This window comes from Myotis myotis, unplaced genomic scaffold (assembly GCF_014108235.1).
Source record: "Myotis myotis isolate mMyoMyo1 unplaced genomic scaffold, mMyoMyo1.p scaffold_m19_p_11, whole genome shotgun sequence".
NCBI classification, from domain to species: domain Eukaryota; kingdom Metazoa; phylum Chordata; class Mammalia; order Chiroptera; family Vespertilionidae; genus Myotis; species Myotis myotis.
The window spans coordinates 47,630,984-47,653,794 of NW_023416315.1; the positions used below are offsets into that span (position 1 = coordinate 47,630,984).

The following is a 22,811-nucleotide window of genomic DNA, read 5'->3' on the forward strand; positions in this document are numbered from 1 at the left end:
GGCAGGATAAATTTTCTTTGTTCAAAGCTTGGTCTGGCTTCACCCATTATTTCAAATCAGTTATACCTGAAAAGGAGTTAAAACTAAGTGAGTTATCAACAGTTAAACTCTATATACATTTTTTTGGGGGGGGACACACACCCCCTATATTTTGGTTATTTTTTAGTGTTGCCAATTTAATCTCAAACACAGGTATAGAGAATAGCTGGAATTGTATGTAACTTTTACCTTTGCTTGAAAACCTTTCGATAAGTTTTAAAAAATACATGTTTATTGATTTCAGAGAGGAAGGGAGAGGGAGAGAGAGAGATAGAAACATTAATGATGAGAGAGAATTATTGATTGGCTGTCTCCTGCACGCCCCTTACTGGGGATCGAGCCCTCAACCCAGGCAGTGTGCCTGACCTGGCATTGAACCATGACCTCCTGGCTCAAAGGTTGATGCTTAACCACTGAGCTTATATAATGGCTGGGCTTTAGATGAATTTTCATCAAGATTTCATAGGTTGCTTTCAACATTAAAACAAACAAAAATCCTTGAAATGTCCATGTTTGCTCCTTGTAAAATTTAAAGGTACCGTGCCTTAATTTTTCTGATGATGGACTTTTATATAACAATTTTTCTGTATACTTAGCTTGAAGTATATATTTTCAAAAATATATTTTTATTGATTTCAGGGAGGAAGGGAGAGGGAGAGATAGAAACATCAACGATGAGAGATAATTATTGATTGGCTGCCTCCTGCACACTCCACACTGGGGATCTAGCCTGCAACCCAGGCATGTGCCCTGACGAGGAATCAAACCGAGACCTCCTGGTTCATAGGTTGATCCTCAATCAGTGAGCCACATTGTCCAGGCTAGCTTGAAATAATTTTTAGTAGCTTATTTCAAATATTAGTATTTTAAGATGTCTATTTGAAAAGTATTCTGGACATTTCTGGAAGAGTGAATTCTTTATATATATGGGCTTGTTTGAAATTGTGCTGAGGGAATCTAGTCATAATAATGGTACTTTAAAATTTATTAAAGTATCTTTGATTATAAATATGTTGATTTTTGTCGTTATAGTCTGAAGTTGTTCCTGTCTTCGAGACTATGATTATGGTTAATAAGTCCTGTTACCTAGTTCTAGTTAAGGACCACCAGAGGCTACTGTCCTTACTTGTGTGTGTGTGTGTTTCTGTCTACAGATACATATGTGCCTTTATTTTCACTGAATTAGGGTGAGAATATCAATCTACAAATATATCAGGTGTTAGAGGAGGCATCACAACTAAAAACAGATTTTACCAAAAATGTGTTACTCATTGTGTGCACTAACTCTGGCTAATGACTGCTTTGTTTTTGGATTGATGTAATTCTGGGCTCCTAATGTGACTGTAGCCTTCTGTGTGCACAGTCTGTGTGTTAGGGGTCCTTGTCTGTCCAAAATCTAATCCAGTGCAAAGTTAGTTGTATGGTTTAGGCTCTTGTTCTGGGGGGAAAAAAACTTAAGCACTTGAAAAGAATTTGAGCCTTGAATTTCTACTTTTAAAAACTTAACTTTGTTGTCTTTTTGTTTTCCTTCCTTCATCAGTCTGTCTTTACATTTTAAGTATGACCTTTTACAAATATTTTTTAAATGACTTATTTTATGAGTCTGTCACTTGTTTTTACCCAAATTAATTTTCATTTTGTGTAGTTCTTAACAGATCATTGCCAGTATTCGCCTTGTGCACTGGGAGTTAATGATCACAAATTCTCTGAAGTCCTCACTGCTGTGCACTCATACCTGGTCAGTGTACCAGTATACTGCAGTGTGAATCTTTTTGGTAACACATGATTTGGAATTTTAAGTTTCAAACACTTTGTTGTATTTTCCTGTGGAAAGGTGCTGGTTGCAGGCTCTCACTAGGTCCTTGAGTTGTGTTTGAGTCAAAGAAAATGCATTTTAGTGTTCTGAGGCTCTCCTCTTTATACTTAAAAATTAATTTTGTTTTGTTTTTTAAATATATTTTTTATTGATTTCAGAGAGGAAAGGAGAGGGAGAGATAGAAACACCAATGATGAGAAAGAATCATTGATTGGCTGCCTCCTCTTGCACACCCCACTATGGGGATTGAGCCCCCAACCTGGGCATATGACCTTGACTGGAATCGAACCCGGGACCCTTCAGTCCACAGGCCAATGCTCTATCCACTGAGCCAAACTGGCTAGGGCTTAAAAATTAGTTTTTAACAAGTGGTATTCCATTCTTCTCTTCCATTTGACAGACTGCTGACTTTTCTTTATGAAGAAAAAAATTGTAGATGTCAGAATTCTTTTGGTAAAAATAGGAAATCTGATTTCATTGTAGAGGGTGTATCAGTTGTTTCTATGGAGATATCAAATGTTTATGACCATAGTTCTGAGTTTACATGCATCAGTTATACTTGTGAGGAGAAAAATGTGAAACCACTAATCATTCCAGAATGCAGTGTTTGTGCCCTGCAGGAGTCAAGGGAAACACATGGTGAGAATTCAGTAAGAACTGGGAGGAAAGTTCTGGGATGTGAATCACGTATTAGCAAGACTGAAATGTATTCATTGACTTTTCCCATTGAAACAGGGGAAATGAAGAAGTAAATATTTTATATTTGGGTATTTTATCTTTATTTTGCAGCTTTTCATGCAACACCTAACACTTACAAGCGGAAGAACACGGAAACAGCTCTGGACAACAAGCCTTGTGGACCACAGTGTTACCAGCATTTGGTAAGCTTGAGTGCCATTTGTTCCTTAAGGGCATTTGAGAAGTGCTGATTCTGAACTGGGTGAGGTGTGTGCAATCAGCATTAACACTGTGGCTCCCCTGTGCTTCTCCTGGCCACACGGTAGGCAGAGGTTCTCACCCATGTATCTCTCATAGCTCTCAGGTACTGCACACACTAGTCCTTCATTGATCTTGTATTAGTCTTTGTGTATGTGTTAACCTCTTCAGCTACAATTCAGTCTTTAGGATCGAGGACACTAACATTACACCTTCCAGAGTCTGAGGGTGTGCAGCACAGGTAGCCCACCTAACCCCAGGAACTGGATAGTCACACATAGTGGTCCTAAGCCTTTCTCAGAGCCATAGCCTTTCTTTGAGTTTTAGACCCGTTGTTTAAGCTGTATTATAGGGCCCACAGAATTAAAAAAACAACAAAAAAACGATGGAGAAAAGGTAAAGGTTTAGGGAAGTATGAGGTAGAAAAGTTGTTTTTTTTACGGGTACTATCTTATTTTTACCATTTCCCCTCTTTGAACCAAGCCACTCCTACCTAGGAACTAAGTGGGTATATATTGCCTGTTGGATTTTGGACAGAAGATTCATTGAATGGCACCTGCAGAAGGTATCCTATTTTTAAGCAATTTGGTTTTTGTAGAATGAAGTATAAAACTGTTGGCTGCTCTCAAACTTCTCCCTTCTATTGCCACTAAAAATGGGATTCTTGAGCACTATTTTATATATTCTTCACAAGGCAGAATTCATTTGGCTCATCTGAAATGTTTCTCTGGTCTCTCGGTAGTCAGTGCTCTCACCATTGTTTTATACTTTCTGAGACTGGATGTTGCTCTTCGTCACACAGAATGTAACCCTCACAGCCTTGAGCCTCATGTGTCTTCCTGGGGCTGTGTATCCCTCACAGGAAAAAATGGGATGTTTTAATAGAAATGACAAAGTCCAGCATGTTTATGTGTTTTGTATTCTTGTGTATTTTAACCATGACTATAGAAGCATGTGCTGTCTTAGAAACCCCAGCCAGATTAGGAGAGTTTGACTCCACATGCACAGGAAGTATATGATTTTCCTCATAAAATTTCACTTTTAAAGAAATTATATACGTAAAATATATTTTATATTTTAACTTACTAACCAGTTAATGCATTTCACAAATATAGAACTGTCTTGCCTGATTTCATACCACTGTAGCAATATATAGAACTCATTTCTGTCTTTCTGACATTTCCACACCAGGGGTCCTCAAACTTTTTAAACAGGGGGCCAGTTCACTGTCCCTCAGACTGTTGGAGGGCCGGACTATAGTTTAAAAAAAAACTATGAACAAATTCCTCACACAGCGGCGGCAAAAACACCCGGCGGGCCAGATAAATGTTTTCGGCGGGCCGCAGTTTGAGGACCCCTGTTCCACACTATTAGAAAAAGAAAACAAGCGTATTTAGAGATGCAACTATTTGTGGAAAATGGATATTGTGTTAAATTTCTTGACTACCTTGCTTATTCAATCTTTTGTTTTCTCCTTCAACAAAATGAGTTGTGGAACTTGACCTTGATGTCTCCTCCATGTTTCACTTCATAGGAGGGAGCAAAGGAGTTCGCTGCCGCCCTCACTGCTGAGCGGATCAAGACGCCCCCCAAACGCCCAGGAGGTCGCAGACGAGGGAGGCTTCCCAACAACAGCAGCAGGCCCAGCACCCCCACCATTAATGTGCTGGAGTCAAAGGACACGGACAGTGACAGGGAAGCTGGGACCGAAACAGGTGGAGAGAACAATGATAAAGAAGAAGAGGAGAAAAAAGACGAAACTTCGAGCTCCTCTGGTAGGGGACCTGACAACTGGCTTTACCACTGTTTTGAAAGGTCCACATTGTGGAGAGTAAGGGCATGTGCCATAGTGAATAATTTTCCTAGTTGGTTAGTTTTCAATAAAATGAGAAATCTAAGACCAGGGCATTCTCAAGGAAGGACGCATAGCCGAGTTCTTGTTGCTGTCTTCTGCCCCTGGCCCGCCTACGATGTTTACTGTTTGGTCACTGAGGTTCGAAGTTCATCTATTTCCAGTGTGCCATTTCCTCCAGGGCGGGGCTCATGTCGCTCTGCTTAATATCCTGGATGTTCTGTCGGTCGTTTTGGTTATTTTCCTGACTGGGCTTCAGGTGTCCTACCCTGTGACTTAACCACAAATAACAGAACAGCCCGTTTGCCTTTGTCATGAAAGCAGCCTAGGCTCCTGGTTCTGTGGGAAAAAGTTTAGTGACACTTTCTACCTCAGTTTGTCCTCAAACATGATTCACTTCCTGCTTTTTTCTTAAGCACACCCTGTTTTACTTCTTAATACTCTGTTCTGCAGTTGTCATTTCCTGAACATTGCTTAACTTTGGTTTGTAGAAGCAAATTCTCGTTGTCAAACGCCAATAAAGATGAAGCCGAACAGTGAGCCCCCTGAGAATGTGGAGTGGAGCGGGGCCGAGGCCTCCATGTTCCGGGTCCTCATCGGTACCTACTACGACAACTTCTGCGCCATTGCCAGGTTAATTGGGACCAAAACATGTAGACAGGTAAGTATATTGATTAATAAAGACTTTCAGAGAGGGGGGAAAATATGTAATCCTTGTCCAAGTGTAAGAATAGTCTCAATTATTAACCTGATGTTCATCTCCTGGAAAGTACATTTTTTTTTTCCCCCACTGAAAGGGAACTGAGAGGAAATTATTCTTCTGACTAGATATTTCAGGTTAGGTGACAATGGATTTAAAAAGCCAGTGAGAATTTAGATTAAGCCTTATTGATCACATGAGGGATTACTGATCATAATGTAATCACAGCTGCTGTCCCTGCATGAGGGTTGAGACAACATCTTGCTTTGCTCTCTATTGTCCCCAGCACTTGAGCAATGTCACAGAAGAGACATGTTTCTGATATTAATTAGTATAAGAATGTGTAAATTTGCTTACCACTATGATCCTCACAGCTGTGACTATGCCTCTTGTCCAGGTGTATGAGTTTCGGGTCAAAGAGTCCAGCATCATAGCTCCAGTTCCCGCTGAGGATGTCGATACTCCTCCAAGGAAGAAGAAGAGAAAACACCGGTAAGTCCACTTGCAGCCATTCTGAGATGTCACCAGGATGCTGCAGGCCAGGTGTGTCCAAGGGTGTTGGGCAGCCTCTACTTGGCCCATTAAGAAAGGAACTTGAGCTGCCTCAAAAGTAGACTTGTGGAGTTTTGTTTCCACGAGCAGTTGCCGATGTTCTTCTGTAAGAATACAGCAGTGTCAGTAGATTTTGTGTCTTAAGAGTCATAAAAATTATGCTTACTCCGCTGCTTTTGGTTGAGACAAACCTAGTAACTTTTGCAGTAAAGGCTAAGCGAACATTTAATTTGTTCTAAGATGTTTCCGAGCTTGAGTGTGATGTATATGACTTCTGCGCTGGTTTATATTTTGAGGAGCCATGTTACCTTTCCAAGGCCTATGGCAGTGAGTGAGGTGACTTGGTTTGTAAGTGCAGAGCCAGAAGATGGCGGCTGGACTGTCAGCTTTAATGTCTTCTCCCCAGTTTTTCTGCAGTTGGGTGTTGGTAAGGGAGCATCTAGAAACGTGTGTACATGCTGTTCCATTTAATTTAGAACTGAAAGAACTTAGATGTGTTCCAATAGAATTCAGGCTTTAGTAGGTAATTCGGAATTTTTTGGTTGAATTATTTCTGACCATGGAGCTCAACTGAGTGATTAAAGACATGCCAGTATTAGCAACATCAGAATGAACCAGTAGGGAAATGGAACCTGCACATGAAGGGGTGGCCGCCCTCAGTCCTGACTAGGTGACCTTGCAAAGTGCACACATCAGGGCTCTTGGTCATTGTTTCCCCAGTCACCACAAATGCAATGCAAGCTGCATCTTTCAGTCACTTGGATTTAAGGCACCCCTATGTTCATGGCACAGATAGACCTGTTCAAGGAGGTTCTGTGGGATTTGTGCTGACCATTCTTCCTAGCTTCCTGGAGAAGACTGTTTTCTTTGTGTTTTGCAGATTGTGGGCTGCACACTGCAGAAAGATACAGCTGAAAAAAGGTAGGCATCTATCTATTCATTCAACTTAAAAATGTCTGCTTATCGTTTCAGAATAGTAACGGGGTTAGAGTTTATGATACTTCTATATAATTGACTTCTGTACATTAAGCTAAATTAAGTGGAGGATGTCTGTTGATTATATTGCCAGTCAGTTCTCTTGTGCAGTGAAGGCGAGTCACAGGTGGGTAAAGGAGCCGCACCCTGGGGACCTGCGATGGGGGTGGGGGGTGCTTTCGGCTATCATTTTGTAGACAGGAATATGTATCAGGTAGGGAAAGCCTGCTACGCTCCAAGGTAACGGGAAGAATGTGTTCTTGTTCCTTGTGTATGATCATCTCCCACCTCTGATTGACTTGCATGCCGTTGTCTTGATGCAGACGGCTCCTCTAACCACGTTTACAACTACCAACCCTGTGACCATCCACGGCAGCCTTGTGACAGTTCGTGCCCTTGTGTGATAGCACAGAATTTTTGTGAAAAGTTTTGTCAGTGTAGTTCAGAGTGTAAGTATTTGTTGCTTTGATGCAATTGCATGAGAATTAAGTGGGCCTTTGGTCAGCTATGTGCAGCCCACAACCTGCAAAAAAAATAGTAACTGAAGTTGACACAACATGGCGGCTCTTGCGGAGCCAGTGTCCAGCCAGTGCTCAGGCTAATGGGATGAAAGGAGCTGTTTGTCTCTGGTGGCTTAAATTTAATCATAGTGACGGCACAGAATGTAAGGGGAATCTAGAAATAGCTACCCAAATACTTTCTGGGAACCAGTATTGTCAGAGTTGGGGTGGTTCAGTTTTCAGAATAAACGAACTTGTCATAAGGGTGGTGATACTCATTATTACTGAAGCGGCACATGAAGCTCGGATACACAGGAAGTTTTTCTTCATCTGTGCAGCAGGATAGGGAGGCTGCTGTGAGGGTTCCATGAGTCCACGACGGTGACTGTCTCTGCAGGTCAGAACCGCTTTCCTGGCTGCCGCTGCAAAGCACAGTGCAACACCAAGCAGTGCCCCTGCTACCTGGCCGTCCGGGAGTGCGACCCTGACCTGTGTCTGACGTGCGGAGCTGCTGACCACTGGGACAGCAAGAACGTGTCCTGCAAGAACTGCAGCATCCAGCGGGGCTCCAAGAAGGTGGGGAAAGGGATGAGGGACATGGCAGGGCAAGGCCAGTGGTCTCACTCCATTAGCTGGGGCCAAAAAGTGATCACTGAATGAATGACACAGCTGACGGGGAGAGCCTGAGTTTCTCCTTGGGGAGCCACTCCCACCTCTGTAGCATAGGAGGAACCAGCTGTGAATGGTTTCAGGTTTGGAATAAGAGGTGTTTTTCTAGTTGTTTAGTAGATGATTTGAATTTTTTAAGTTTAGCAAATAGAATTAGCCATTTATCTATTCTCCTTCCTGCAAATAAATGGTGTTCTGTCTGAATATAGAGACCCATTCTTTCAAATAGTAGCCAATTTCCCTTCTGTGCAGAACAAGAGATAAAATTTCCCACAGTAGTTTTTGCAGACTGTTCTTTTAATAACCTTGAAAACATCACAGCCAGGAATTACATAACTGGGAAGTGCATGCAGGTGATTTTTTTAATTGTAGCAACCGTGACCTTAATGACCAAGCAAAGGAAACTAACAGCGTATACTGGGGAAGGTCAGTGTCTTTTCCTTGGAGTAGGTGGTGCGTTTATTCAATTAACCATTTTTATTATAATAGCTGGCATTTATTATTTAAGATATAGTAGGCACTTGGCTAAGTGCCCTGTGTATTAACTCATTAGCCCTCATAACTCCATGAGGGAGTACCCTTATGAACCCATTTCTAGGTTGGGAATCCCAGAGTTTGAGGACTTGAAAGGAGCAAGAACCCCAGGCCCCACTGTGGACCTCTGCCTTGGGTCACATGAATTAGATCACACTACTGCACTGCTCATAGCCTCGCCCCCTCCTACCAGGAGTTCCTGTTCTGGTAGTGCCTTATTTTTTGGCTCTTATGTTTTCAAGTGTTTAGATGGCTTTTCTCTGGGTAGTTCCTATCCATTGAGGTCATTCTGTCACAATGATTCTCTACTGTTTCCCATGGCAGACCCTGATGATGAACCCTAAAAAAATTTCATTTCCTACTCCCCACCCCTAACTGTAATAGCATAAACTCCTTTGGTTTAAATCTGAAAACTGTAGATACTTTCATGTACTTAACATGTTATTTAGCTAATTTAGTTTCTGATTTGGGAGGTTTTGGGAAATTTCCCTGGCAGGTGAATCTAGGCTGGATTAGAATAGGAATAGCTTGGGTAATTAGGGGCCTTTTTAAAGGAAATTTGGGATGAAAGCATAATGAACCATGGTGGAAAGTGAGGGATTTGTTCCCAGACATACTCTAACTAGAATTGGCCCTGCTCACCATTTGGCATCTGCTAAGAACAGAATGCTAAGCTGACGAGAGAGTGATACCACCTCTTGGCAGTTCTCCATGCTGTTGTGAGGAGCTGCTGTGGGAGGAACAGCTGAGCTTTGTTTTTGGTTGAAGTGAATCATTAAGTCAAGTGCTGAAGAAATGACAGGAAGTGCAAAGGTAGCTGTTGTAGGTACCTTGTTGAAGGATGGTTAGTTGATATTTTCTGGGAGGTAGATCTTATGTTCTGTACTTTATTTACAAATAACCAAAAGCATTGCAGTTTGTCAGCCCCTTTCGCAAAAGTGGGTAAGTTTACCTCTCATTACAGGCTCTTAATTCAGGGTACTTGGTGGCTACAAGGGGCCAGAGGATTTATAGGGATTCACCCTGTGATCTCGTCACCAGTCCACTTCGCTCTCCTGATTAAATGACTGTTGCTTTATTCTCTAGCATTTATTGTTGGCACCATCTGATGTGGCTGGCTGGGGGATTTTCATCAAAGATCCTGTACAGAAAAATGAATTCATCTCGGAATACTGTGGAGAGGTAAGGCCAGAGCTATCCAGCTCCGGGCTTGGTATGTAGCGACTTTGTTTTGTATTGATCATCACTGGGTCTGATTAGAAATGGATTAACACAAAATGCCTTTTTTGGCAACTGGACTGTTTCAGTCCTAGTCACATTTAGCCTTTATCTGGAGACAAGGGGTAAGAACATGAGGTTTGCGATGAGTCTGTCCTACATGATCCACAGCCTCATTGTTATAAGGACCTAGAAAGGAATGTCATTAATCTTACGCCTTTTCAGTTATAGAGTTAGGGAAAAGTCATAGGGCTAGCTTGAGTTTTTCATTCAGTAGAAAGATCCATTAATTTCTTCAAGAGTAATTCCTTTGATGTGGAAATATTTCTGAGTTGAAGTCCTTCAAGTCCATTGTTCTTTGTCGCATGCAGACCAAAGAAATTGGCCTTAGTGACCCTTGATTGAGTTTCCTCAGAAAGGTCCGGTTCTTTCTCTTTTTTAATCTTCACCCAAGGATAATTCTTTCCATCCTTTTTTAGAGAGTGGGAGGGAGGGAAGAGAGACAGACACATTGATTGGTTGCCTTCCGCATTTGCCCCTACCAGGGCTGGGGAATTTACAACTGAGGTACACGCCCTTGACTGGGAATCGAACCCGAAACCCTTCTGTCCAATGCTCTAACCGCTGATCCAAACTGGCCAGGGCTCCATTTCTCTTGATGAACTTGTGTGTGTGGTTTGGTCCCTAATCCAACACTGTCTTTCTTAAGATAATTTCTCAAGATGAAGCTGACAGAAGAGGCAAAGTGTATGATAAATACATGTGCAGCTTTCTCTTCAACTTGAATAACGGTATGTTTAGGAGTCAGAGCACTCAGTTTCTGGGTGGCACTTGGGAGCTGGTGTTTCTCATGCCCTGGCAGAAACTTAAAAATGGGCTGTTGCCAGCAATTGTGGGGAGGAGCTGGTCATGTTCAAGGGAAGTGGTCTCGGGAACTCTGAGCTACACAAGACATTGGCTGTGGGACATCCCAGGGTCTGGAGTCAGCTGGGCACGCTTCCTCCAGTTAGTGCCTCTGACCTGGGAAGGCACTGAATTTCAAAGCTTCTCCAACATTTCCTGGGTGTTCTCAAGGGACTGAGCAGCTAAATGGTGCTGCTTTCTTGGGAGGTGAGGGAGCGCTGTGATGAAAAGCAGGTGTGTAGTACCTAAGATGTTCTGATAATCCTTGGCTGAAACAGAGAGAGAATGAAAATTAATTTTAGATACAAAAATGCTTATCCTTGAGGTTGAGAAGAATTATTACTTTTTTTTTTTTTTTTTTGCAGGGTTTTGCTCAGTAATACATATTTATAGTTAGTTAATAACATTTGAGAGACAACTCCTGAATTATCAATTCATTTTACCTAGAACGGTATTTTCTTGCAAATGTCATTTGGACGAAGTTGGCTGAATGATTTACTTGCTTTTGAAGGCAATCCCTGAAGAACTAACCAATTGTATTTCCAGAATCATAGGAACTTTGTGTTTATTGATCTAAAACTAAAATTGTTCACTGCATTGTGCTTATTTTTTCTTTAGATTTTGTGGTGGACGCAACCCGTAAGGGTAACAAAATTCGTTTTGCAAATCATTCAGTCAATCCAAACTGCTATGCAAAAGGTAGGTGTTTCTGGAGTCAGAATTCCTGTTCTGATGCCAGGACCCCCAGTGATAGTGATGCATGGCATGGAGAGATTTCCTGTGTGACTGTCCCTTCCCTGGCTGACACCAGCGTGTCTCTCTCTAGTCATGATGGTGAATGGCGATCACAGGATAGGGATCTTTGCGAAGAGAGCCATCCAGACTGGTGAAGAGCTGTTTTTTGATTACAGGTTAGTAACAGTGCATTTCTGGTGTGACCTGAGGGCTTTCTCCTGGACTCGGGAAAGAGGCTGACTCTCTGCTCTTGCTGGGTCTTATGTTGTTGGAGCGTCTAATCTTAGGTCATTCTTTGCCTTGGGTATTGGTGGGAAGTTAGGATATAGTTTCCATTATACAAGCACTGGTTATTTTAAAGATAGAATGAAAAGAATGTAGAAAGTCCCATTTTTTTACCTTGCTGGTAGGAGCTGGGTGTGATCATGATGCAGTCAGTGTTGCTGTCCTTGAGGATATGCTCGGGTTGTCTTAAATTGTCCAGTGCTGGAAGACTGTTGGCCAGTAACCTACCTGCTCACCCTCAGATGGTGTTCACAGGTCTGGTATCAGGTTGGCCGTTTACACTGTTAGGCTCTGTGGGATAAACTGACAAGCTATTTAAAACTTTCCTGAATGTAGTCAGATGACTGTCTAGTTCAATCCTGTGGCTGAATATACGTCCCAGTCAGAAGCTCCGTCTCTGAGTCCTGAGTTGTCATAAACTAGGGCCCGTGTGTTGTCACTTTGAAGGTACGACCCAAAGCAGGTGGGACAGCGCCCGAGGACACACTGTGCTGGAGTGGGAGGACGCGGTGAATGAGGCGCAGCTGGGTGTCACTGGATGTGTGTGCCTTTCTCTGCACCCACTGAAGTAAGTGGGTGGTTGTGTTCATTCTCACCTCGGTGGGCCGCGGTCATGCCTGTCTCCTGCCGTTTCAGATACAGCCAGGCCGACGCCCTGAAGTACGTGGGCATCGAACGTGAGATGGAGATCCCTTGACGTCTGCTACCTCCTCCCCGCCTCCTCCAAAACAGCTGCCTTAGCTTCAGGAACCTCGAGTACTGTGGGCAATTTAGAAAAAGAAAATGCAGTTTGAAATTCTGAATTTGCAATGTACTGTAAGAATAATTTAATAGTAATGAGTTTAGACGTCAACTTTTTATGCCTTCTCACCAGCTGCAAAGCGTTTTGTACCAGCGAGTTTTTGCAATAATGCAGTATGGTACATTTTTCAACTTTGAATAAATAATACTTGAACTTCTTCCCACTGTTGGCATTTATCAGGGAGCTTCAGCTGATTTTAGAAAAGGACTGCATCCAAGGGAAAACAAACTCTCACATTTAACACCTTTGGTTTTGTCTAGTAGCATTGATTTGCTTAGTTATAACATATTAAATACAGGGGTGGGCAAAAGTAGGTTTATAGTTGTGAGTGCAGAAAACAGTTTATTCTTGTATTTGTACTACAACTGTATGAATCTGCCTTTGCCCACCCCTGTATAAATGTAATAGAAACATGACTTTTATTATCTACCTATAATATTGTATATACTTTGCCTAGTTATACTAAATATCGCCTATTAATAACTAAATGAATTAACACTACTTGCATCCTGAGATAGGGGCTCATAGGGGCTCATATCCCAGTCAGCCAGGTGAGGTCTGGAGAGCTACCTCTAAGCCTCGTTCTCTGCATATAAAACGACAGTGTTGGCTTAGGTGAGTTCCAAGAACCTGTTTTGTTCTAAGGTCCTTTAGACAATCCTTTAGAAATGCAGCAGTGTGACAAGATTCCTTACCTACCCACGAAAGAGGATGCTATAATCAAACTAGTTTTCAAGGAAACCTTGCGGGTACAGTGATAGCATTCCAGCCCCTCCCAAGATACACTGACCAATACTGTGGATAACTCTAAAAACGGCTCCAGTCAGTCTGTGTAGTTGGCCTTTTCTATAGTTAAGACAAAATTACTGATTTATAACGTGAAATTAATTTAAAACTTACTAATTATACAAATACTGATAAGACTGGTTTCTGTTGCATCAGTCAATGCACAAGCTATAGCAACAAGAGTCCTAAAATAAAGTTAATTTGCCACTTAGCTTTGGCAGTGAAAAGATTTGGCTTTACGTGCTAGTCACCTATGGGTTACCCTTAGCTCTGCCACACTTAACTATCCCCAGGAAACAGTGCCGCGTGCTCAGTTGGCTGTTGCTGATGGAGTCACTTAGGAAAACTCTCAGGCTTGCCCTGGGTGCCCATGCTCCAACCTGGGCACTCAGCATGAGTGCAGCCCATTTGTGCACTAGCACACGTGAGCCTGCTCAGGAGACATCCTGAGATTGCTCACCCCAGTGGTATCTATCAACAGGGCTCTCATTCTAGCCAACACTTTCCCATTGTTCACACCTCCCAATGCATCCCCAGGTGCAAACAACTGGGTGGTGGAGCCTTGAGTCCAGAGAGGTTCTGCTCACTGAATACACCACAGACCCAAATGCAGCATAAAGATAAAGAAGCAGTAATTCTTCATACACAGCAAGTTTTTAGAACCTTCATGAAGAACGATGTTCTCACCTGTTCACTATAGCCCATGTGATGAGCATCTACAGCAGAGTTGGTCAACTTCAGACTTTATACAGGGGTTTGGGGGGAGAGGGGGCACAGAGATAAATAACAGTATGCTCCCCCCATTACTGTAGACCAATTCTCAACCTTTTTCACCTCATGGCACACAAACAAATTACTTAAATTCTGTGGCACACACACACACAAATATATATTTTTTGCTGATCTGACAAAATAGGTTATAATTTTGATTCATACCTGACAGCTATTGTATTGGCAGTTGTCATTTTATTTGACAATCTAAGGGGAAAGAGGTCAGTGCCCTTGTGGCACACCAGTTGAAAATCATCGCTCCTGTAGTCTATGTGTGTTTATTTCCCTACCAGAGGAATACAGAAGTAAGAGTATAATAAGTATTGTGTCAGAATACAGGTGTTTTAAATAGTTTCCAAACAGTTTAAGAATATTACACATTGTTCTCTACCCTGAGCTTTCACCTAATGATCATAATATCCTCATGAAGCCCTGGCTGGGTCAGGTTCAGTTGGTGAGAGCATGGTCCCAAGGTGCCAGGGTTGTGGGGTTTAATCCCTGGTCGGGGCACATAATGAGAAATAACCAACGAATGCTTAAGTGGAACAACAAATCGATGTTCTCTCTACCTTCTCCCTGCTCTAAAAATGGATAAATTAAAAAAAAGGGGGAGGGGGTCTGTAATACTTGCAACAATAAAGATTTAAAAAACCACCTTACAAAGATGACCCACAGCTACAGTCCTGACCCCAAGTCGAGGCAGCACCTCACCCACAAACTTCTTCACAGTTCTTTTCAATCAATATTTTATAATTTATCTATCAACCCATTGCAGATCAGTAGTTTTACTGCTAGCTTTACCCAGTGGCCAGGTAAGTTTCTATTGAACGAGTACAAAAAACGTTTTACATAAATGTTAAAGGCATGCTTTAAAATTAAATACCCATTGCATTTTGAAGTTAGTTATTACAAGAAAGTCTTTGTATCTTACTTGGCTTTCTGGATTGAGTGCTTGATAAATCCTGAATGAACTGAGTAGTTCACAATCAGGTAAAGCACTACTTTCTTCATCCATTTTATTGTTTTTTCTACGGACACTACATGTTGAAAGATACTGGTCGGCAAGATCAACACCTTGCATATAATATTACACGGAACAGTGGAAACTGGCTTATTTCCTCTCCAGTATGCCAATTTGTCTTTTCTGTTTCACAAGAGGAAGCATCATGAATAGTTGAAATAATTCAAACTTCTCTTTTATCCTTCCAAATCAATAAAACGTCACCTTTTCTTCAGAAGGCTATTTCACCTCTTTTAAGTGTAGATGCTTCATCTTTCAAACATTTTAGCAAGCCTCTATTTATTTGAATTGTTCCACAAACTCTTGTTTTATGTAGTAATAAAGTTTCTGCAATTGAAATGCTATTGTAATAGTTATCTTGGTATATGTGATGCCCCAATTCCAGATACAGCCAAAGTAGTGACAGAATAGTCATTCAATTTTTTTCCTTGTGTGTAAATTTCCATATTGCAAATATACCCAGTCTTGATCTCACAAGTAAACCATACTTAATAATTTTAGCTAGGTTTTAAGTTCAAAATAGAAGACATCCCCTCCAGGGAATCATGCCTTCATCTAACGATAATTCTCGCATAGGTTTATATATTGTTTGAAATTTACTAATAAAGTGGTTGAGTACAGATTGAATTTTAAATAGCCTGGATGAAGGTTTAGTCATGTTTGCATTATCATTGAAATGCCAATAAGTCCAGATTTGTTCAAAACGATTTTGACTTAACGTCTGAGGAAATACTGGAACGGCTAGAACTGGATTTATAGACCAATATTCTTTCCAAGTATCCTTTTGAGTGCGCCCCATTAGCACTATCAGCCCTAAAATTTTTTTCATATCTGTTGGAGTAACAGGAGACCACTTTGTTGTTTTCGAAATTTTGTGCTTTCCCAAATTTTGGTTATAATACATGTTCGATTGATGACAAAGTAGTTCAAACAGATCGTCAAAAACCAAGTTGGGGATTTCAATGATGTTCTTAGAATCAGACGGTATAACTAACCCTAGAATTACCTTCATGTTTTTCCAAATTAGGGTGAAAGTCCTCTTTTGACCAATCATCTTGGCAACCAAGACACAAATTACACTCAAAATCGTGTGGAATTGTTCAAATTTTCAGGTTTGGAATCACTTGAAATTATGATTTTTCGCCTTTTTGAAGGAATAACTATATCACTGCCACTGTCAAAGCTTTCATCACTTTCACTTAGAATATCTGATAAGTTGTCAGCAAATACATGCATAATTTTATAAAAATAGCAAATTGATATAAAAGTTATTTTTATTACTAAGAGACTAATCACTTTTAATTCTTTTGTAATTTTTAACTCCAGTGAATGAGTTTTCCGTTACACAGTTTCTCAATGACAATAGAACAGAAACCACGAGAATTCTCGTGATCCATCCGCAATGTGGATAGTCTACCCAGAAACTGCTGCTTAATTACTTTTCAATACTGTTTGGTTCATTCGGCCTCCAGCCTCCCCTACATCCATTCAGTGACCCAAAAATCTCAACAGCTGCCCCTACCCTGTAAAAGTTAAGTTGTATTATGTAGATGGGTCATCAAGAAAGGGTCTGACTTTGTGAATTTTTTTTTTTAAACTCCTCACAGGAGGATTTTTTCCCATTGATTTTTAGAGAGTGGAAGGGAGGAAGAAGGGGTGGGGGGGCATTGATGTGAGAGACATATATGGATTGGGTGCCTCCCATATGAGCCCCAACCAGGTATCAAACCTGGAACCCAGGTATATGGCCCTTGATGGGGAATCGAACCTGTGACCTTTTGGTGCATGCTGATACTCTAACCACTGAACCACACCAGCCAGGGCCAAATCGTGAACTTTTTGAGAACCTAAGTATTCTTTTGAAAAGTTGTCTGAGCTTTGGGCTCCTGTTGGATTAGCTGAAATACATGCTTGCTATTCCCTCAGCCCCTTGTCAGAAACAACCCCAGTGAGGGTCAGCACATCAAGTATGAACCGTGGTTTAAAAGAAATCTCACCTTGACAATTGCCACGTGGTCTGCCACTGGAGAACGGAAAAGATCTCGTTCCCGTTCTAGGCATGTAAACCACCATCAGCGGAGTTACTGTGATTCCTGGAAGAAAAGAAGTCATCTTCAGAAGCAGGATTCAGTCCAAAACATCTGAGTTTTCACCTGTATGTGGTAAAATCTTAAGTTTTTCCAAGAAATTAGATACCAACGTTCAGCAAGGAGATTTGGTCATCTCGAAAGTGCTGTCAATAAAAACACTTTAAATTTAGGTGCTTCATTCCTGAATCAACTGTTCCCCCCGTTACTGAGCCTGTACTCCAGTGACCTGGGTTTGTGTTTTGAGGCTCTTGACCATCCTTGTTAGGTGAGGATATGGTTTGGGGAATAAAATGAAAAAGTTCAAGTCTCTCCCCGCCCCGCCCCCCTCCCAATTTACCTACCGTGAGTGCGCAGGTACAGGTATGGAATTTGAGGATGTGGGGTAACCACCTCCTAGCTCATCCCTGTTCCTTTGCTTCCTGTTCTTAGCCAAGGTACTCACCCCAGGGCACTCCTGATCCTAGAGCAGCAGTTCTTAACCTGTGGGTTGCAACCCCTTTGGAGGTCGAAGAACCCTTTCACAAGGGTCGCCTAAGACCATCAGAAAAACACATACATAATTACATATTGTTTTTGTGATTAATCACTATGCTTTAACTATGTTCAATTTGTAACAATGAAAATACATCCAACATATCATATTTACATTACGATTCATAACAGTAGTAAAATTATAGTTATTAAATAGCAACAAAAATAATGTTATGGTTGGGGGTCACCACAACATGAGGAACTGTTTTAAAGGGTCGAGGCATTAGGAAGGTTGAGAACCACTGTCCTAGGGCAGTGATGGCGAACCTTTTGAGATCGGCGTGTCAGCATTTTGAAAAACCCTAACTTAACTCTGGTGCCGTGTCACATATAGAAATTTTTTGACATTTGCAACCATAGTAAAACAAAGATTTATATTTTTGATATTTTATCTATTTAAATGCCATTTAACAAAGAAAAAAATCAAAAAAATGAGTTCGCGTGTCATAGGTTTGCCATCACTGTCCTAGAGAAACTTGACACACACTAGCAATGGGGTTTAAAACAGGTTCTGAGACTCCTGGATGTGTCTCCCAGAGGCCAATAAAGTAACTGCAGCTTTGGGCTTGGTTCCCAGGTGGAAGTATTGGGGCCTGGATCTTTATGATGTGGGGTAGGAGGGGCAAGTCCCCTGGGTGGTCCTGGTTTATACTGGGAATCACTTGAAAAAGATACTAAATAAATGTGGAAACCATTATATAAATGCTTAGTCTTATTACTATTTTTATAACCTGCAACTTTTTTGATCTTTAACTTTTAAAACTAATCTGAATGTGCCAGATTATTCTAAGAAACTCTTAAGAACCTACCTTTTGCATACTCCTTTGGCTATGCCTTGTACGTTTATAACCAACTCCATTATAGGTCTACTTTGGGAAGTGTGTTCAAGTCTTCACATCCTTAAGAAGCCTGTGAGGTTTCGGAAGAAAACAAACCTACAGAAGCCGAGCAGCAGAGCCATACCTTCCCAGGAGGTCTTGCTACCACTTCCATTTTTTTCTGTCCTCTGGTTAGGACGCGAATGGTGGGACAAGTCAACCGTGGGATTGACTGTGGACAAAGAACAGAGTTAAGAGGATGCGCAGGCTGGAACCGAGGCTCCCAATGCTGGGAGCTGATCTCCGGGGGACACAGCTGAGAACATGCCAACTTACCAGCAGATGCCAGAAAGAGCTGTAGCTTGCCAGCTGGTCTCTGGTCCTGCTGTCAGGGGCTCCTCAGTCAGGGACAGAGAGTACTCATGCCCCTCTTGCTGGGATCTTGGGAATTTCCCCAGGAGCAGCCTGAGTTCATCTAGAACCATGGCTTCTTATATTTAAACAACTGGATCGAACCAGAATGAAGGAGCCACCGGGCTGTATTGCACCTCCAAGTCTGACACTTGTTCACTGGTCGTACATCACTCACTCACTCCCAGCTCGTCTACTCACTGTGACAAGTTCCCGCTTCTCAGTTTCCCCACCTGTTTCCCAGGTCAGGTGGTCAAAGGATTAATCCCTTCATCCTTACAAGTGGCAGATGGAATCAACATGTCACTGAATCTCATAGGCCACATTCACGTCACCAGAAGTCACAGAAATGAGCATCCATGTTTGAAAAAAAGTTACAAGAAGTCTTGAGGGCTTAAAATGCTAAGCTCTAGAGCAGTGATGGCGAACCTATGACATGCGTGTCAGAGGTGACATGTGAAATCACTTTTTTGGTTGATTTTTCTTTGTAAAATATCAAAAAGATAAGTCTTTGTTTTACTATGGTTGCAAATATAAAAAAATTTCTATATATGACACAGCACCAGAGTTAAGTTAGGGTTTTTCAAAATGCTGACACGCCAAGCTCAAAAGGTTCGCCATCACTGATCTAGAGAATGCAGCCTGTATCACTGGGGATGTAAATTTTCACAATCATATCTCTCACTTACATGTAGGAAATAGTAAAACTGAAAACAAAACCAAATGCAACTTGTACAGAAATCCTTTAATTTTCTTTATTTCACACATTAAAAAATGAAACACACTATACAAATGGTTTTCAGAGCAGATTACACGCGGGTCCATTCAGACTCCTCTCAAAGTGTGGCCGACACTCAGTGCTGCCGAGACAGAGGCAGCTGTTAGCACGTAGCCGATGTATTGATCTAGATGCAGTAGCATGCAGCCCTCAGCATGACGGTTCATTCCCCTCTGTTCTTAAATTAGGTTAAATGGCGTCGGTGTCCATATTTACAGACTTGAAATGTATCGATCCTGAGCAGTTCTGATGTACATCTGAGACCGGCTGCTGGGAGTCTTGGTCTCAGTTTAAAAAGGGAGGCCAGTGGTGCAGGCGGCTGCTAGGAACTGGTCGTCATCCTGCCCACCAGGAACATTGGCCGCGGTGGCACAGTCAGACCCTCTACAAGGGTTAAGCCAAGTAACTGTAGGTGTCCTTTTCACCATCAACTCGCTCCAAATATTCTTTCTCGATCAGAATGTCAATGCATTTCTGGGTGTTATTTGAAAAAGGAAGAGGTAGTGGAGAAAAACACACTTATTAGCAGAATAGTGACAGGCACCCTCACCATGGATCCCCCACCTCTGAGAGCTCAGCAGGGAGCACAGTCACCTCATATATCCCTCCAGTGTAGCCAAGCCCTTGCCTTCCTGAATGGAGTCCCCTCAGCGTCAGCCCGGAAGCCACGCATGCCCATACCTGAACTGGGTCAGGTGCTACAGAAGCCAGTTGGGCCACAATCACCCTTTGCACCAGCAGGGAACAAAGTCATGGGATGCCCTGAACAAACTGGCTCTAAATGCAACCCCAGGACCCATCCTGGGCCCCCCTGGCTGTCGGGAGTCGCCTGTCAACTGCGCTATCTGCACTGGCTGTCCTTTCTATTTTAAACAACCCAGCCAGAAATGAGCTGAATGGTGCTCACAGAGGAGTCCCCACATAGCAACAGAGATGAACACACACTGATATATGCTACACCAGAGACCGAGTCTCCCTAACATGATGGGGACACAGGACAGCGGGAACTCCATTCTAGAGAGCTCAGTGCTGGTGTTAGCAGTGTGTATGGTTGAGCCTATGGGGCTCTGGCGGGCTGGTCACTGCTTCACTTGAGCTGATGGTGGTGGTACAACCAGCTAGCCGAGCATTTACGTCTGACTTCTCTCTGCATTCCAATGGAAGCTTAAAAATTAAGCCCATTTTCTTTTGTAGAAACTTGCATATGAGTAACCAAGTTTCTTCTTTAGGAAACACTCAATGACCTGCTCTTAGTTCCATCTTTTCTAAACCAACTGCCTCTGCTATGCAATTCCTGTACCTTGATGACCGGGACCCGTGGCTTGAACCGTGAGGACAGCTGAGTGAGCACCTCCCCAAGCAGCTGCTGATGCTTCAGGACCTTCCGCATCTTCATGATCCTCACAATCGCTGCCTGCAGAACAGAGCAGGGAAATGACAACTTAGCCTCAGAATGAAGGACAAGCAAGGCAGCCCCCGAGGCTGTGTCTGGGGATGGGATGGACCCGGCCTAACAGGGAGCAAACACGGCAGGTGAGCTGGCAGGGACTATGTCTGCCTACGTTTGGTCTTATGAGCAATTATAACAACTTCATCCAACTATAAAAGCATTTAACAAATGAGGAAATTCAGTCTTTAAGCCACAGAAGCTGCCTAACCCCTCCATTAAACAGTCTCCTTCCCTCCTATTCAAACCACATTTATTTGCTGGTATTTCATCGACCCCACCCAGAAGCATTTATCACCCTGAAGCTACCGACAAGCCACAGCCAAGCAGACTGGACGAAGCCCCTCCCCCGGAGAGACACCGCCCAGGTGCGTGCAGCAGTCACCTGGATCAGCAGTTTCCGGTCCTCTTCAATATTTTTGTGTGTAGTTTCTTGTTCCTGCTTCTGTTCGGTTTTCATTGGCACATTGATGTTAACCCTTAATTTCTTACTGTCAAGAAAATCAAGGAAACAATCACTATTATTTGAAAAGGCAGGCAGTCCAGGTTCCTGTCTCTTTCCAACTGCTCCCCAGACAGGGGCTGAGAGGTAACCTGGCAGCTCCCACCCTGAGCTCTGCAAACAAGCCCTCAACCAAATACCAAGCGGTTCTACCACTGGTCACGGGACACCTGTACACCAGGTATTCAGTTCCTTTACTGTTCTCCCAACTGTGTCAGGAGAAATAAAATCAGGACACTTGGACACAAAGGTCCACACTTCTAAATGAGCTCTTTAAGGAGGCTTATTTGCCAAATGAAAACCAAAACAAGAGTTAAAGGGAGAAACACCTGGAATTATCAAATGCCATCAAACTCCCACCCCTGCCCATCTAGCCTCACTGAGCTCACTCCCCGCCCCTAAACCCCCATTTGTAGTGACAACAGTTAATGTGCTGGGGTCAGGGGACTAGGCTATGGTCTAGGACCATCTAATCAGATTTCCTTACTTTTTATAACCAAGATATAATTTTATTAAGGTATCTGGCTTCAATTCCACTTCATCAACATTTGCATTTTCATCTTCCAAGACCTACAAGAAAATAGCTGTTACTACATAATCTCAGAAAAAGGCTTTTTCTAGCTTAACATTAAAAAGTGCACAAACATACCAACAACTTCGACTTCAATAAAATCTGTAGGACTTGTGCCAAAATGTCCTGCAATTAGAGAGAAAGGGGTAATAACTTAAAGAGAAAATACATTTTTCTTTGCAATAAAAGCCATACATACACGAGTCACCTAAACTGACAAATATACTCAGAAGGAAAAGAGAGAGAGATGGTGCTTTTGGAGGTTCCCTAAATCCACTATGTCCCCCAGCACCTGCGTCTAAAAGTGGCATCAACACCTTTTTAGCCTTGATGACCCAATGATGAAAACTGATGATTCTGTTACACTTAACTACCAGAGACCACGCACAATTGATTTCTTAATTAACTCAACAGGAACCTGTCCACTTAAATACACAGCAGCTCCTCTTGGACACTGATGCCTGAAGAAACACCAGAGCATTCCAGCAGGGCGGGAAACACTCTGTCCTCGGACACAGGGTGGCAACCTGCTGTCCACTAGCCTCTAAGCACGTGTAGCCCCTGGGCCG

General features: G+C 42.4%; 2 protein-coding genes and 1 long non-coding RNA gene across 24 annotated transcripts in view; 1 reads left to right on the forward strand and 2 right to left on the reverse strand.

Moving 5' to 3' along the window:
- The window catches only part of EZH2 (enhancer of zeste 2 polycomb repressive complex 2 subunit), a 60,071-nt gene extending 47,397 nt beyond the window's left edge, over positions 1-12,674 (forward strand). For 11 of the 16 annotated variants that reach the window (XM_036328413.1, XM_036328410.1, XM_036328419.1 and 8 more), the window contains exons 9-20: positions 2,645-2,736; positions 4,326-4,566; positions 5,135-5,304; positions 5,741-5,835; positions 6,776-6,816; positions 7,194-7,319; positions 7,768-7,946; positions 9,660-9,755; positions 10,501-10,582; positions 11,313-11,393; positions 11,521-11,605; positions 12,162-12,674. In XM_036328413.1, coding sequence (XP_036184306.1) covers positions 2,645-2,736; positions 4,326-4,566; positions 5,135-5,304; positions 5,741-5,835; positions 6,776-6,816; positions 7,194-7,319; positions 7,768-7,946; positions 9,660-9,755; positions 10,501-10,582; positions 11,313-11,393; positions 11,521-11,605; positions 12,162-12,231 — 1,358 coding nt within the window. In that variant the 3' untranslated portion in view covers positions 12,232-12,674. The remainder of the gene's footprint in view (positions 1-2,644; positions 2,737-4,325; positions 4,567-5,134; positions 5,305-5,740; positions 5,836-6,775; positions 6,817-7,193; positions 7,320-7,767; positions 7,947-9,659; positions 9,756-10,500; positions 10,583-11,312; positions 11,394-11,520; positions 11,606-12,161) is intronic. The other 5 variants (XM_036328414.1, XM_036328412.1, XM_036328411.1 and 2 more) reach the window with 4 other exon arrangements.
- LOC118666290 lies at positions 4-17,751 on the reverse strand. Of its 3 annotated transcripts, none has more exons than XR_004970928.1 (5): positions 17,526-17,751; positions 17,092-17,187; positions 11,829-12,473; positions 5,701-10,963; positions 4-66 (listed from the first exon to the last, which is right to left on the reverse strand). It is a non-coding gene; the product is annotated as an uncharacterized LOC118666290 (long non-coding RNA). The 3 variants fall into 3 exon arrangements; XR_004970929.1 differs by lacking the exon at positions 17,526-17,751 and having other exon boundaries at positions 5,701-10,261; positions 10,812-10,963; positions 17,092-17,507; XR_004970927.1 differs by lacking the exon at positions 17,526-17,751 and having other exon boundaries at positions 17,092-17,507.
- A 1,919-nt stretch (positions 17,752-19,670) lies between these two features.
- The window catches only part of CUL1 (cullin 1), a 100,949-nt gene continuing 97,808 nt past the window's right edge, over positions 19,671-22,811 (reverse strand). For 4 of the 5 annotated variants that reach the window (XM_036328428.1, XM_036328430.1, XM_036328427.1 and 1 more), the window contains 5 exons: positions 22,321-22,368; positions 22,159-22,241; positions 21,555-21,660; positions 21,023-21,136; positions 19,671-20,196 (listed from right to left, as the gene is read on the reverse strand). In XM_036328428.1, coding sequence (XP_036184321.1) covers positions 20,116-20,196; positions 21,023-21,136; positions 21,555-21,660; positions 22,159-22,241; positions 22,321-22,368 — 432 coding nt within the window. In that variant the 3' untranslated portion in view covers positions 19,671-20,115. Of the gene's footprint in view, positions 20,197-21,022; positions 21,137-21,554; positions 21,661-22,158; positions 22,242-22,320; positions 22,369-22,811 lie in introns of those variants that run through there. The other variant, XR_004970931.1, reaches the window with a different exon arrangement.